This window comes from Myotis myotis, unplaced genomic scaffold (genome assembly GCF_014108235.1).
Source record: "Myotis myotis isolate mMyoMyo1 unplaced genomic scaffold, mMyoMyo1.p scaffold_m19_p_19, whole genome shotgun sequence".
Lineage (NCBI taxonomy): Eukaryota > Metazoa > Chordata > Mammalia > Chiroptera > Vespertilionidae > Myotis > Myotis myotis.
In genome coordinates, this window is record NW_023416323.1 from 27,947,082 (window position 1) to 27,961,536 (window position 14,455).

Here is a 14,455-nt window from a genome sequence, read left to right on the forward strand (position 1 = left end):
GGGGCAGGGCTGGGAACAGATTTGCATCAGGATGTGCCTGACCTGCTTTTTTTCAACTTCAGTAATTAGAAAGGCATTGGGTCTGCAGGAATTACTCAGATACAGTGAGAGCGGTACACTATACATTTATGTTAAACATGTCAAATCCAATTGAAATCATGCCTGCCAGCACCATCTTCCATAAACACACTTCTCCCAACAGTCGCCCAGACCTTGCCAGCCCATTAATACCTCCTTTAATAGCAACCTTCCACAGATTCCAATCAGGGACGCTCCGCTGCACTAATTGCTCTGTGTTAGGTGAGCATCATGGGTTTAAAAACCCTTCGAGGCATTCTCCTAGAAAAACAGCACTCCAACCACAATTCTAACTCAAAATGCTACAAAAATATAAGCCGGGGCATCATTTAGGGGTTTCTGAAGCATTATCGCGGTGTTAGTGTAAGTTGGGCTGTTCCCCCCATTTTGTTTGGTTTTAAAGCGCCAACACCCCTACTCATTTTGTCTCAAATTAGCTTAACTAGACCCGACTTAGTGCTCTGTTGCCGGAAACCATAGCGGCTCAGGATTTAAATAACCATCTTGCTGTGATTCTTTGCCAAGAGTTCAATTTTTCCCCTAATTATTGGTGATAAAGCATCACATTAATTGTATATCACTTAATTTATAGCAATTAATGATTGACTGAACAGTCACTGCATTAATTATTGTTCAGTGGCTGACACTGGGGGCTCTTCAATCTAGAAGACACATTCAAATCCACATGCTAAAGAGAACAAGGGACCACTCTCACATTTCACAACAAAACCACAGAGTTGGACGGTGGAAACGACTGTGCATTAGGGGAGAGGCTTTGTTTCTCGGGACCTTCCTGTGCCCACCCTCTGCCGGCCCACAAGCCCTGAGGAGATGTGACCCTGAGTGTTCACAAGGGCGTGTCCATGTGCCAGCACTCGCCACCATGGAAGCCAGGCTGGTGCTGGTGGGTGCCTCTCGTCCACATTTTACAGGTGAGGCACCCAAGGCTCCAGGAGGCCAAGCCCCTTGACCAAGGTTGTTCTCCTCATGGCTCCAAATCTAGAGAGTTCCGCCCCTTGGCCTGTGCTCTCAGAATGAGCACAGCTCTGATTTATACGAGGCTCACTCAACTGGAATGCGCAGGGGCTGTGGGGACCCTGCTGCCTCTGTACAACTGAGGAGAGAGCTGCTCCTTCCTCATGCTTCGGAGGAAGTGAAGACTAGACCAAATGATCAGCTGTGCCATTCTCGGAGGTGCTGCGCACAGCGGGGAGGGGGTGGGCTGCACCCAAGGCAGAGTAAGGGGCAGAGCCAGTGTGCAGATCTGGGCCTGTCCGCATGCCCTTGGGCCACTTGTTTGAGCTCCAGGACTCAGTTTACTCATCTGCGAAATGGTGGGTAGAGGGGGCTGGTTACTTACTGTATCTGCCTCATGGAGTGGGGGGTGAGAATCAATGACATAATGTATAGAATCTATATCAAGTAATGCTTCCCAACTCTTTCTCACGTCATGGCACACACAGAAAAGGGTGGCAAAACAGATAAAGTTGCAACTGATGCAGCCCCAGCAGCCCCCGCCCCACCCGGCCAACCAAGGGCTGTGGGGACAGCACACCTGTGTCCTTGTGAGCCATTCAGGGCAGGCCTGTGGGGAACGACAGGTGTGAACACTCCAGCGGTGCCTGGCAGGGTTAGAGCTAATGTAGCCTCATGATAACCCGAAAGTCACACCTGCCTGCACTCTTTCGGGGTTGTCATCTATAGCTGGACTTACCACCAGCCGCACACGGCTATTTACATTTAATTTCATTAAATTTAAATAAAATTTTAAAATTCAGTTTCTCATGGGTACTAGCCACCTTCCAAGTGCTCAGCAGCCATCCGTGGCTAGTGGCTACTGTACTGTCCAGTGTAGACGCAGGGCATTCCTGCCAGCACAGAAAGTTCCATGGGCAGCACTGGTCTCAGTAAGAGCATTCTCATGGCGGTGGGTGGTCCCAAAATCCCCCTGGAGTGTTCCAGTCCTGGAGGCGAGGCCTCTAACCTCACAGAATGTGGATCAGTGGAACTCTACCCAGTGTCCGGCATGTGGGGAGAGACCCAGCCACTGACCATGGGGGACTGACGCTGCCGCGATTCAAACCACTACCTTGCTTGTCTTCCTGCCACTCAAGAAAAAAGACCTGCCTGCTAAATACAAGGAGCCCAGAGAGGGCCACTAAGAGACACCAAAAAGGAAACGAGGAGTCCCATTGCAATGTGAAACTAGCCAACTAAAAAATGTTAGTAAAGATTACCAATTCCTGCACAAACCCCCCAAACTACATAATCAGTAGCTGAGAAAATGCCAATTAGCCAGGCCCATTTGAAATATTATTAATCTGCATCATGAGCAGCCACTAATCAGCAGTACAGATTGTGAAATCACTATTTATTTATTTGCCAGGAGGAAGCACTCCCCATCACAGTTAATCAGATAGGAACAGCTCAATTTAGGGAGTAAATGGAACAAACGCAGACATTTTTCATAAAATGCTGAAGATCCCAAAGCAAGCTCAGAAGAGGTGGCTGGCCCCCACATCGATCCCAAGATCAGCTCGACCAAGTCCTTTAATAAAGCCTGTCATTACACACTCGGACAACAGAGACAAAATTATGCTCCAGGTCAAAAGAGGATCATTTTTGGGGGGAGTTGGGACAAAATTTTCCCTTCTCTCTTTACTGCTGTGCAACTGACAAGGAGCACCTCTGAGTTACTCATTCATTCTGTTTGCCTGGATCGTCTCCATCTTTTGGAGGTAAAGGGTGGCCTGTTGTAAGAATGAATGAACGAACAAGAAAATGGAGTCTTATTAAAGACGTTCATTTTTACGGTGCTCGTTTTGAGTCTTCTAGGAGGCTCTGGGCTCCCTAGCGTGTCCATAACACTGTGAAGGCACACTTCCACTGCATCACAAACACCCTGAACGTGGTTCAAATGAACCACCCTCAATCAAGCTTGCCCTGAACTGGTGTAAGCAGGGGGGGAATGTCCAGCCTGTGGGTCGTATAAGGCCTGTAAAATCATTTGGTCTCACCCTGCCAAGGCATTAGGGAAGAGTTAATTAAATGTTTGATCAATTATAGCGGGCTAATTTTTAAGTTGATAATTTTGTATGGCCCTTGAATGATGTTATAAATATCCAAATGGCCCTTGGCAGAAAAAAGGTTCCCCACCCCTGGATTAGAGAAACATATACAAAGAACTCTGCAAAGGGTCTGGCACACAGTAGGTGCTTTGTAAGTGGCAATTACTTCTTGTTGTTTTCTTAGTGTCCTTAGCATACAGAATGCAGGAAACTATTCACCAAAGATCATTTGCATGATCTCACTACATCCTTATATACTGTTCCCAGCTTCTCAACATCCCCAGAAGCCACATGCTGCCTGGCGCCTTTCACGTTCCTATGGGAGACCTGGAAGAGAAACTGCGACTAGTTCTCCCAGTCTTATTTAATTGAACTTAAAAACAACACCAAAAACCTTCCTATTATAGAGCTTACTATATGTGAGGCACTGCTCTGAGACTCCCATATTCAAATAATCTACACAGCCTTCCTGTGGAAATGAGTCCCGCTTTTAATCACCATCTCACATGAGGAAACTGAGGCCTGGAAAGGGTAAGGGACCTGGAGCAAAGCCACAGAGCTAGTAAGTGGCAGAGCCAGGATCTGAAACCAGGCGCCCAAGTCATAAAAACAAAGGACAGATCATCTGAAAGGTTACTCAGTCTTCAAACTGAGTTTGTAAAATCCTCTTCCCCGGGCAGATATGTTTAACTGCTATCTGTTTGCAAAGTCTGTCTCTAGATCAGTGGTTCTCAACCTTCTGGCCCTTTAAATACAGTTCCTCATGTTGTGACCCAACCATAAAATTATTTTTGTTGCTACTGTAATGTTGCTACTGTTATGAATCGTAATGTAAATATCTGATATGCAGGATGGTCTTAGGGACCCCTGTGAAAGGGTCGTTCGACCGCCAAAGGGGTTGCGACCCACAGGTTGAGAACCGCTGGTCTAGATCATGCTTTAATAGTACAGCAAAAACTGGGGTCTGGGTCCATGCGAAGCCACACAGGATGATCCTTCCCCGACACTCAGGGCCTCTGAGCACAGACGTCCATACCCTACTTCCTGTTCTTGCAAACCTCCCCAAGGTGCTGATGCTTGGCCCTCAGCGCTATCTTGAGCTCCGGCCCTGGACACCCCAGAGCCCAGTTCCAAGGGGACAACAAGCAGCGTGGACGTAAAGTCCACCTAGTGCACCGTCCACGCTCTCAGCATCCCTCCCTGTCTTTGGAAGCTGTTATCTCCCTCTCGAGTTTCTCTCTTCCAGGCGGAATAGCCCTGATTTCTTCAGCCTCTTCCCAGAGGCAGTATTTCTCAGCCTTCAGTCATTTTCATTGCTGTCCTCTGGCCTCTCTCCAGGATTCTGTATCTTGTTTAAAGAGTGGAGGCCAACACTGAACATGATTTAAGAACAGTCATGCCTGGAAAAGTAACAAAGGCCCAACCAATACAGACTCCAGAAGGTAAATATTTTCTAAAAAAAAAAAAAAAAATCCTGAATATTACAGTATTAATAATGGGGGGCAGTAAGACTTAGCACAATAATTTCTGCCGCTTGTCATATCATTTCCTCTAATTATTGTGGTGGTTTCTGGGAGACTTATCTGTCCCGATAAGTCTTCTCAGCAATGATTTTGCTCCTCAGAAACCCTAAGCTTTTCTTCTTAGTCTCTGCTCTTAGTACAGGAATCCGGTCATCATGAGAGATGGCCAGTTCCCTTTTCTCAACGCCAGCTTTTCCAGAAATAGCACTTCCTTTCCTGACTTCTTCCATTTCTTTTGCTCTTGGTAAGATGGCCTTTTGCCTGGCTGCACTGCCTGTCTCCCCTCTGGGTGCATTTCCAGGTGTGGGTGCTCACGCTGGGGAACGGGGAAGGGTACATGAATCCTACCCAGGCCCCAAATGCAGGGCGAAGCCCACCCTTCACCACAGACTCCTTACGAGACTGGGGTGACCCTGATCAAGTTCCACATGGCAAATCCCTCTGCTGGGCATGGAGCAGGTGGGGTAGGGGCCTCGATCTTAACCAGAGAAAGAACCACATCCAGCGCCAACAACAGGGAGGGGCTGCTGAAAAATGTGACTTCACAAACACGGAAGCCCCCAACACAGCCAGGCCCCTGGATGCTAGTAAACGAGATGGTTTGGGGGCCAATTATAAAACCTTTACAAGTTCCTTAATAGAACAGAATAGAAGGAGAAGGAAGGTGACCACGCAAAAAAGCAAAAACAGAATTCTCCAACGTGCGCGGAGCCAAGGTTTCCGGGGGGATTGAAGGATGCATCTGCTCCCTGCCAGGCAGCCTCCCCCATCCCGGGAGGAGCACGGGGCTCCAGCCGTGCACACTACCTGTCCACTTGCCCTGGTCCTTCTCGCCTCCACTCTCCGGGTCTTTGGCAACCTCCTCTGGGTCAGCAGCTGCTTCGCTGGGCCCTTCAACATCTTCAATGGCTTCTTCTGAAACAGAAGGAAAAAAATATGTCAACGATTAAAACTCGACAGAAGATGAAGGACTCCTGGCTCCTACTCCAAAGAATTACCAACTACAAGACACAGACACGATGATGTGCCTGCTCGCCTCCCCGTGGGCCGAGGCCGGCTGCAATGGCTACGCTGAGGCCTGGGCAAGCAGTGGGGCTGTCCTTCCTGCCACCTGGCATGCGAGTGGGACTCACCCTGGACATATGGACAGGTTTTTCCAGAGGGTTCTGAATGCCTCGTTTAAGTGTTTCTTATTGAAAAGCCAATCCTGTTGAAGAAATAACTCCATCCAAATTCCTGAAGTTGCATGCAAGTCTTTTACACTTGAAAATGCAAAATTTTACACTTGAAGGTGCAAAAGAGGAGCTTCTTGCCTGGCTCCAACCCCAGTGCGTCCTGGCACTGCATGCGACTCGACTCAAGCATTGGCCCCTCATAGGCCTCAAGGTACCTGCACACGTGCCAGATCGTAGCAGGAGGTTGTTTTTTTAAAAAATAGTCATTCATACTCTGAAGAGTCATAAAATATCAGTCATATGATTTCATCAATGTGAAGAGTTCTAGAAAATGACATCTGTGGGCACATCAGGTGTCAGTGGCAAGGAGGAGAAAAAACTAATAGAATCATATACTTTCCTTTTGAAGTTATTCCATTCATTACCCACTGCTGGTTTAAAACTAACCAAGGGAATTTTCTTCAGCTCAACACATAATGCTTTAGTGAAGGTAGAGGAATGGTCATTTCCAATAGCAGGTTAATCAAAGTAAAATGCCACTTGCCCATGTGGGGAAGAGGATAAGACAGTCCAGGTGCTGGGGGTGGGGGGTGGGGGGAGGGGAGAGATATGTCCCTCTCATTCTCCTGGCCCTTTGGATTGTTATCCAACATACTCACTGGGAATGGGCTAGTGAACGAATGAGGCTGGCAAACCACGGCGGGTAATGCTGACACGTAGGGCACTTTGAAGAGCACAACTGCCTGGGTACCAGCCCGTAAGCTCCTGGCTGCCCATGTCCATCACCTGAGCTCGGTACCAGACCACACCCACAGGGACATGGTATTAGGGTCCAATCTAGGATCGTGGATTTGGGGCTCTGTCCAGTGTCACCCTAGGTCCATCCCTCCAACTGCAACTCCACTTTTCAATATTGCAAGGTGTCATACTCTCCAACCCTCCAGAAAATAGCTTCTAAATTTTATCTCACGATGGAAGTCAAAGGCGTTCAGAGTAAACTGACCTCAGAGAGTTTATCAAACACTTGAGGGAAGAAGTATCTATTTGGAGTCAGATTTTCCTAATTCTTCCTGAAGAGACAACGGAAGTCTAAGGACTGGAAACTGAACTAGGGTCAAGGAACATTCTTTCTTCATTACTTCCAATAGTGGATTTATGAGGCAGTCACAGGGAACGCGGATGAAATAAGATACTGATGGTTTTCATCTCCAACTAAGAGGACTCCATGTATAATTTCTACATGTCCTTTTTCCTTACTGTATCATAAAGTTAACATCTTCTCCCCATACCTACACTTAGTTCAAATAGAGAAAAATCAAGCAAGCATGGTTTGAAGTCAATCAGATATACAGAGCCACGTTAACACTATGCTTCATTAAGTAGAGAAACTCTCTCTCTCTCTCTCTCTCTCTCTCTCTCTCTCTCTCACACACACACACACACACACACACGTGCTAGTAGAGCAAAAACAAGCAGGTTACATGCTATAATATATTTACCATCTTAATTATCTTCAGGCAGCTGTTCAATGCATATTTTTAGGCATTTGATAAAATTGTTCGGCACTATAATGGTAAAATCCATCTCTGAATGGTGATGCTAGCATTTAGCCCATTGATATTACTAAGCTGGGTCTACCCAACGCACTAGGTCTCTTAAAATCTACTCATTTGCCCTTACATCCGGTGACACAAAATATCTGTGGTACTGGTACATTTGATTAATTAGATTATGCAAAGAGATGGCTCGATGGCCTCTGCTCTCTAGACACACACACAATCACCTTAGATGGGGACAGTCTGACACCACCGAAGTGGAGAGCGCCCTGATGTGGTGTGAACAGTGTTTGAAGGTGCTGCTTTGCGGAAGAGAAAAGGAATCTGCCCACAGGGGTGCCATGTCCAAGGCCAGCACCTCTCTCCTGGGCCACTGAGCAGAGTTAAGAACTCATGTTTAGAAAGGCCCAAAGAACTGGGGTCAGTGCCAGAGTGACCATATCTATTCAAAAGACAGACTGAAGAACAAGCACATCACTGATGCAGTGAGCAGGGAACCACACGGTGCTCTGTGACTATTCCTGGAGTCCCTGCTCTCTGAGCTACTTGGGCTTTTGTTTTCTTCCCTCCCCGCCCTACTCCAAGCAGAAATGTGACGGCAGCTGAGTCTCAATGAGGCTAATCCAGGTGCTGATTTGCTTCTCTTTCTTCCCCCTCCTTTTTAAGATTTAAAGATCAAGTCTTCTTTTCGAGTTCCTAGATTTAATATCATCTGTGTGTCATTCACTAAAAGACTATTATATGCTTGGTGGAAGAAGAAATGCCTAAGGGACTCCTGGACAAGCCATCTGCCCTTACAAGGGAGCAGTGTCCTCAGCTCCAGCCAAAAAACCAGGTCCCAGTCAGCCAGGCAGGAGCTCCTTGCAGTTCCACCTGTGCCCTACAGGTGTCGCCCTCTGCATGGCCAGGCCTAGAAGGGCAGCTAGCTGCAGGAGGCAGACACTACTGTCTGGGCCGCCTAACCTGAGCATGTGGAAGTAATATACGAGTGAACTGTCTGGTCCTGGGGAAATAAAATAGGACATTCATAAGCAGTTACACCATCTGTCTTTATACCATCATCATCAACAGCAAGAGGAAAAATAGCTCTTTAAAATGGATGAAAGCCCAGGCTGTCAGTAACCAGAAAACTGAGAGCTCTGAATACCAATAAAGGTAGAGAAATGATTAAAAAACAGTGATGCAAACTATGAATTTGTCTGGACAGCTTGGGCTCACAATGCTTTGCAGACAGGGTATGTTTTATTGCCCTCAAAAGCCTAAGGCAACCTCACTAAGACCCAGGCCTCGGGCACCCTGGGAGGGGCCTGGTCTCCCTGCTCTGGAAACATGTGGGAACCAGAAATGTGATGGCATCTGGCTCTGACACAGAGAGCTGTGGCCACACTCAGAGCTCCCAGGCTGCTTATCTGGCCTGTTCCTTTCAGGAATGCGTATCTGATACCCATGCTGGCACAGCCAAGCCCAGAGGAGGTTTCTCCCCACAGATCAAGATTGCATTTTCCCCCCATGAAGTCAGTGGCAAATGGCCAGGGTCATGACAGAAGTCAATACTGTTTCTATAATATCAGCTACTGACAGATGGTGGGAACAAGTAAAGACCTGATGGACCGACAATCTGGTTTTATCTGGAAAATCCTGTCGTTCCTTCAGAAGACAAAGTTGTTTCTTCACCAACCCATACAACAGTCACCAAGCCATTTTTACACTGAAATAGACAAGTCAAAACCATCTTCTCCTGAAGAGTTTAATAATATTCAGAACCCAAGCAGAAGGCAGCAGGAATGCTCTCCGAGGGGTCAGCCAGGCCCAGGGTGAGACGGTCATCTCGGCTCCCTCTGCCCGGCCTGCTCTTGGCAGGAGGCAGCAGGCAGTGCATTCCAGACAGAGGAGGTTCCTTTAAGACCCCCACAGAAGCTGCTTGGATGGCTACACCCGACAGTAGCCCTCAAACTAGCCCCCTCCACCCCCCTACTTGGATGTATTTTTATGCTGAAGGGCTGGGGAAATAGAAACAAATCTTGAATAACTGAGAGGTCTTCCTGGTGTCCCTTCAACTTACATGCAAAACTGGCTGAAGGCCTTTAAAAAATCTATTTCCATCACCACCTCCTTTTTACAACTGCTTCTCCCAGACAGCACTCGAGCCAAACCCAACCTACTCATGTCACTCATGTCCCCCGGTTAAGGCAGAGCCCTCAGGTGTATGAATCTCAGCAGGTAAAATACATTCTAAAAGGGGAGGGTTGCTAGGGCAGCAAAGGTGTTGGGGTGATGATACCACAGGTCCAGAAAATTTCCCTTCACTCAAGGTTTTGCTGACCACAAATGCGAACTGTTCTCTTAACAACCCTGGCATGCCGTTGAAGATGAGTGCGTGATTTCCGATTGGTGGTGAATTCTCTCTGCTCCCAAAGGAGGTGGGTGTGCCGACTGCGACCCCATAGAGATGTGCAAGCATTTCTTGAACAACCTGGAAAGCGGTTTGGGGAAGGAGCACCAGGCAGAAGCAAAAATAGCGGTGGCATCATCAGGAAGCCAGAAAGCCAGCACGCCCCACTGCGCACGCTCCCTGAATGTGTTACCCAAGAAAACTCGCCAGTTGCTAAGAAAATGATACCATTCATCCAATAGTGGGGCCGAGTGCCATGTCCTCTGGGTGTATTTACAAATCGCTTACAGACTTGAAGGAGGGGGAGTCAATCAATGACTAAGACTAGTCCCTCTGTTCCGAACTCTTAACAGGATAATGTAGATTAATTCAAACCTTCCCCCAAACCTGACAAAGCCCCTTAATGCCTCGATGTGAAAGAAATTTGGAAATTCTTCTATCAGGGTGTCTGTACCCAAAGCTCTCAGGCGATCGCATTTCTTAAATAATACACCAGTCTGGATCCCTGAAGAATGAAATTGTTCTTTCCTTTTTCTTTGGGGGGGGAGCGAGGTTGGGGGTGGGGTTGAAATAAAGTGCGTTTGCCTGTCGGCAGGCTCAAGAGCTGAGAAACATTAGCTGTCATGAACCACAATCAAATCAGGTTTGAAATATTTAGCAGTGGCTTGGAAAATGCGTGGCGCAGCTCTGACAGGCGAGATGTGCACAGACACCCACTTTCCATTATAATGGAAATATCAGGCCTGTTCTGAATATGTATAACCCAGAAAAATGTATTGATTTTTCATTCGGCATTAAAAAAAAAGAAATAGCCTGCAGCTGTCAAAAGCCTTTTGTTAAAAGCTCATCTTTCCTGGAATGAGGTTTACCAGAAACAAGTTTTAATTGTATATAGGACCTCTTCTTTGAAAAAAAAAATAACCAACCGGCTTACTTTTAAGATAGGGTTAAAGCTTTTCCTTTCTCCATTTCCAACCTAATTAACTAAGGACAACCCCCCAAGCAGGCGGGAAAGGCCGGGCACACTGTGACCAGCAGGGGCGACACGGAGGGCAGCGGCCGCTCTGCTCAGGGTCTCTGCGGTGGGCAGCAGGACGAACTCCGCGAGTGTCTTGCCCCTTGTTTCCGTAACTCCTGTGCAGGCGCTGGGCTCTGTGGCTACAGCCTCCGGGAAGGGCACCCCTTGGCCAATCGGTTGTCCTGAGGCATTGGCTGGCACAACTGGAAAATGGGGCCAGAACTCCAGCATGCCCAACCCTCGCGGACTTTGTTACCCTTAGGAGACCTCTGATGCTTAGAATATGCTACAGAATCCACATGCTCTATTTTGTAAATACAGGTCAAATCAAACCCACGTTATGAAAGATGGCTGCTAAATGCACTTAGTTTAAGGTCCAGGGCGTTAAAATTCTGCTCCAATAGAAACTTGTAACAGGACACGATGAACAGCAGCCCTGCTGCTCCCACTCCTCGGCCCTAGTCTTGTCTGCACTCTCCGGCCCGGGAGGAAGGGGTGAAGGGTGGCGATGCTGTGGCTGTACCCACAGGTGCTCTCCCTCTGCCTTGGGCTACGTCCCAACTGCACAGTGACAGCCAGGCGAGGGTGCAATGACCTCCTCTGCACACTTTCACAAATGTTCACTCCATGGTTTTTTCAACTGGCGGCGGGGGGTTGGTGAGGGTGGGTGTCTTTCCAGCCGATAGTGTGGCCGGCAGCTGCCTGAGAGGTGGCTTGAAGAGATTCAGTTTTCTGGATGGACAACATCCAGCCCCAGAAATTCTCACTTAAAAAAATCAAGGCGGTTTTGCTTACTTCAGATGTAAATTATTCTCTTCACACACCTTACGCTTAGCATGCTAAAAGGGGCCTACATGTTTTCGTGCATGTATGTGGCATTAGGAACTTACAGATCTATCTGGAACTTCTCTGTGGGTAATCATCTGAATATTATTTTTAGTTGCTGGCAAACTCTGTTTTCTACATCTTAATAAGGTATAGATTAATGACAAATCCCAAGACAAAGAGCCCAGATCCAAATCCACACTGGTGAGTGGACATTCTGTGATACAACTTATTATAGTCTAGGCAGGAAACCTTAAAGGGGTGAAGGATGAGGGTAGGGGTCGGGGGGAGGAGGAGCAGGCGCACTCATTTATTCCCACCTCCCCCCGCGCGGGCCTTGGAGTGCGTTGCACCAGCAGAGCCCAAGGCATTCCAGGAAAAGCACGCCCTCCCGTGGATGCCGGCACACTGGCCTCCTGCACCCGCTTGCCCAGGCCTCGCTCTAATCCCTCTCCAGTGGGACCCCTGGCTCTGGGTCTAAGGGACAGAGACCAGGGCAGGGCAGAGGGGGTCGCCCTTCCATGTCCCCCTTGTCTTGGGCATTTTCCATTTTCTCGGCCATCTGCGCGCACTGCCAGGCTGGCCGTCCTGTAGGACCCTCTCCACCAGCTGGCGCGAGGTCAGGCTCTGCTGGGGGCTCTGCAGGGAATGCTCCCATCCGGGCGGTCTTCTGTAAAAAATAATAATAAATATGGCCAAACTGCTCCCCGCTTGTTTTAAGATGGCATTTATAAAAAATGGTTGTCAGTCCTCTGAGAGGTCAGAGGTCGAGAGCAGGAGAGGAAGAGGAGGACAGTAGGCGATCAGACACTCCCTTCCTCCAATGGTGAGTTTTTTTCACGTGGATTCTTTAAGTGATCGTCTTACCACAAGAATTCCTTTCACCACTAGGTGTTCCTTTACCAACTACACCTGGGCAGCGGCGCCTGGAGCCTCTGGACCCGGCCGGAAGGGCGGTGGCGGCCTGCCAGCTTCCCACGGGGCTGCCGAGCAAGGCTGCAGGAAAACCCGACACTGAAGGAACTGGCCTCCTGGCCGCCCCCCACCCCCACCCCCACCCTCACCCCCACCCCCACCTTCTTTCCGTCCCCCAGCCCTGGCATTGGCACCAGGCTAAAAGAATCAACATTCTGAAGGCAACTCCGGGTATTATTAAAATGACTAATTGGAGAATAGAGACCATTTATGCTTTTGTATATTTGAAGATCTTGCCACTGTTTATAGAAACAAGAAAAATGGGGATTGTGTGGCAAGGGGAGCCTGGGAAGGCTGCAGCCGCGCGCCCAGCCCCTGCTGCAAAGCCCGGAGGCTGGACAGGAACACACTCCCGGGAGAGCCTCTCCGTTTGCTTTTGGCGGGACTTCACCTCTAACTTGAGCACTGACAGCAGAGAGAGTGTTTTCTGGCTCCACAGCGGCCTGGGTAGGCCTCCGGGAGAGAAGTCTCCTTGGGCCGTGAGTGCTCGGTGCGCGCAGCACAGCGGCCGGAGCAGGGAGCCCGGAGTGAAAAGTGCTGCCCTTGTGTGGCGAGGGACCGGTCCTGCCATTTTTCCTCTTCCGGGCAAGGCCACTTGGTCATTTGAACAGTTTGTCAAAATGGAGCTAGAATTAAGGGGGTGGGTGGGGGTCAAGAGAGGAGAAAAAGGGCGGAGATGCCTCGAGCCAGCGTTGCAACAAGTTCCATTTATCTGTGTTCTTAGCAAAGCACCTGGGCTGCCCCCTGCAGAACCGCAGAAAGGATAAAAGCAAACGTGAGGCAACAAAGCACAAGGGAGCGGAGACGTCGCTGACTCGCCTGGTGGCTGTTCACAGGATTTTTTTTCAGGAACTGAAAGATGTGCGTTCCAGTTTGTAAAATACAGACTGGACCTTGCCACGCTGTCGCAATCCACACTGAACAAGGAGCGCAGCTTGGTCCCAGCGCTGAAGGAAACAGAATTCAGAGGGATTAGGCCCCTTGCGTTTGCACCGAGCCAGGATGGTTGCTGTTACTTTCACACATGAAATGTGAAAAAGGCAAATTCCCCGAGCATGTTTGTAGCGGAGCGTGATGTGATTGTGTTGTCATTTATGGGAAATAATCGCAGGCCCATCTCTCCCCTCCCCCCGCCCCCATTTTCCAGTCCAAATAACCATGAAAAATTACACTTCAATGTCAGGGCGACGACAAAGGAGGCGCGCTCTCGGGGAGCTCAGCGGATTTGCAGGGGTTTTTCCTTTCTTTGGACAAAAACTACCTTCAATTGTACTTCATTTAAAACGTGATCTAACAAATGCATTTTGACAAGCCCCTTTCTCTTTTTCTCCTTTCTTTCAAGCTGTATTTTGCACAGCCTAACCTCACACCAAACTGGAACATTCTGGAAAGAAGAGGCATGCAAAATAGAAGGACCTTGAAACCAAGAAGGGTGGTTCCCCCTCACCCCCCCCCCATTAAAAACAAAGTAGTGGGGGACAATAATGCCTATAACTCAGTATGCTACTGAGAGAGGGGAGGAGGGAACAGTAAACGGCCATGCCTGTAGCCACAGAACATCTGAGAGGCAAAGGGGAAAAGAGCAGGCTGAGGAGGAGGGTCTCCAATGGAGGGCCTGCATGCCCGCTCATCAGAGCAGACCGTTCTGTGGAGTCGGCAGCATCATCTAAGGAGTCTGGATGTGCTGTCAGACTTGAGGGTTCATGACCAGGTGGGCAGTGAAGACGGGAAGGCTCTCCGATAGGGTACCACTTCCCTCCTAGCCCCCCTCCATTAGAGAAAAGGACATTTTTCAATCGAACAGATCTGCTTGAAAGCTTTTTAGCATTCCAGGTGTGAGGCCTG

The 14,455-nt window shown here is 48.7% G+C and overlaps 1 protein-coding gene across 2 annotated transcripts in view; it reads right to left on the bottom strand.

The window, feature by feature from the left end:
• Positions 1-14,455, bottom strand: part of ZFHX3 (zinc finger homeobox 3) — a 157,718-nt gene that overhangs the window by 39,082 nt on the left and 104,181 nt on the right. For both annotated transcript variants that reach the window (XM_036346029.1, XM_036346031.1), the window contains exon 4: positions 5,477-5,584. In XM_036346029.1, the coding sequence (XP_036201922.1) occupies positions 5,477-5,584 (108 nt within the window). The remainder of the gene's footprint in view (positions 1-5,476; positions 5,585-14,455) is intronic.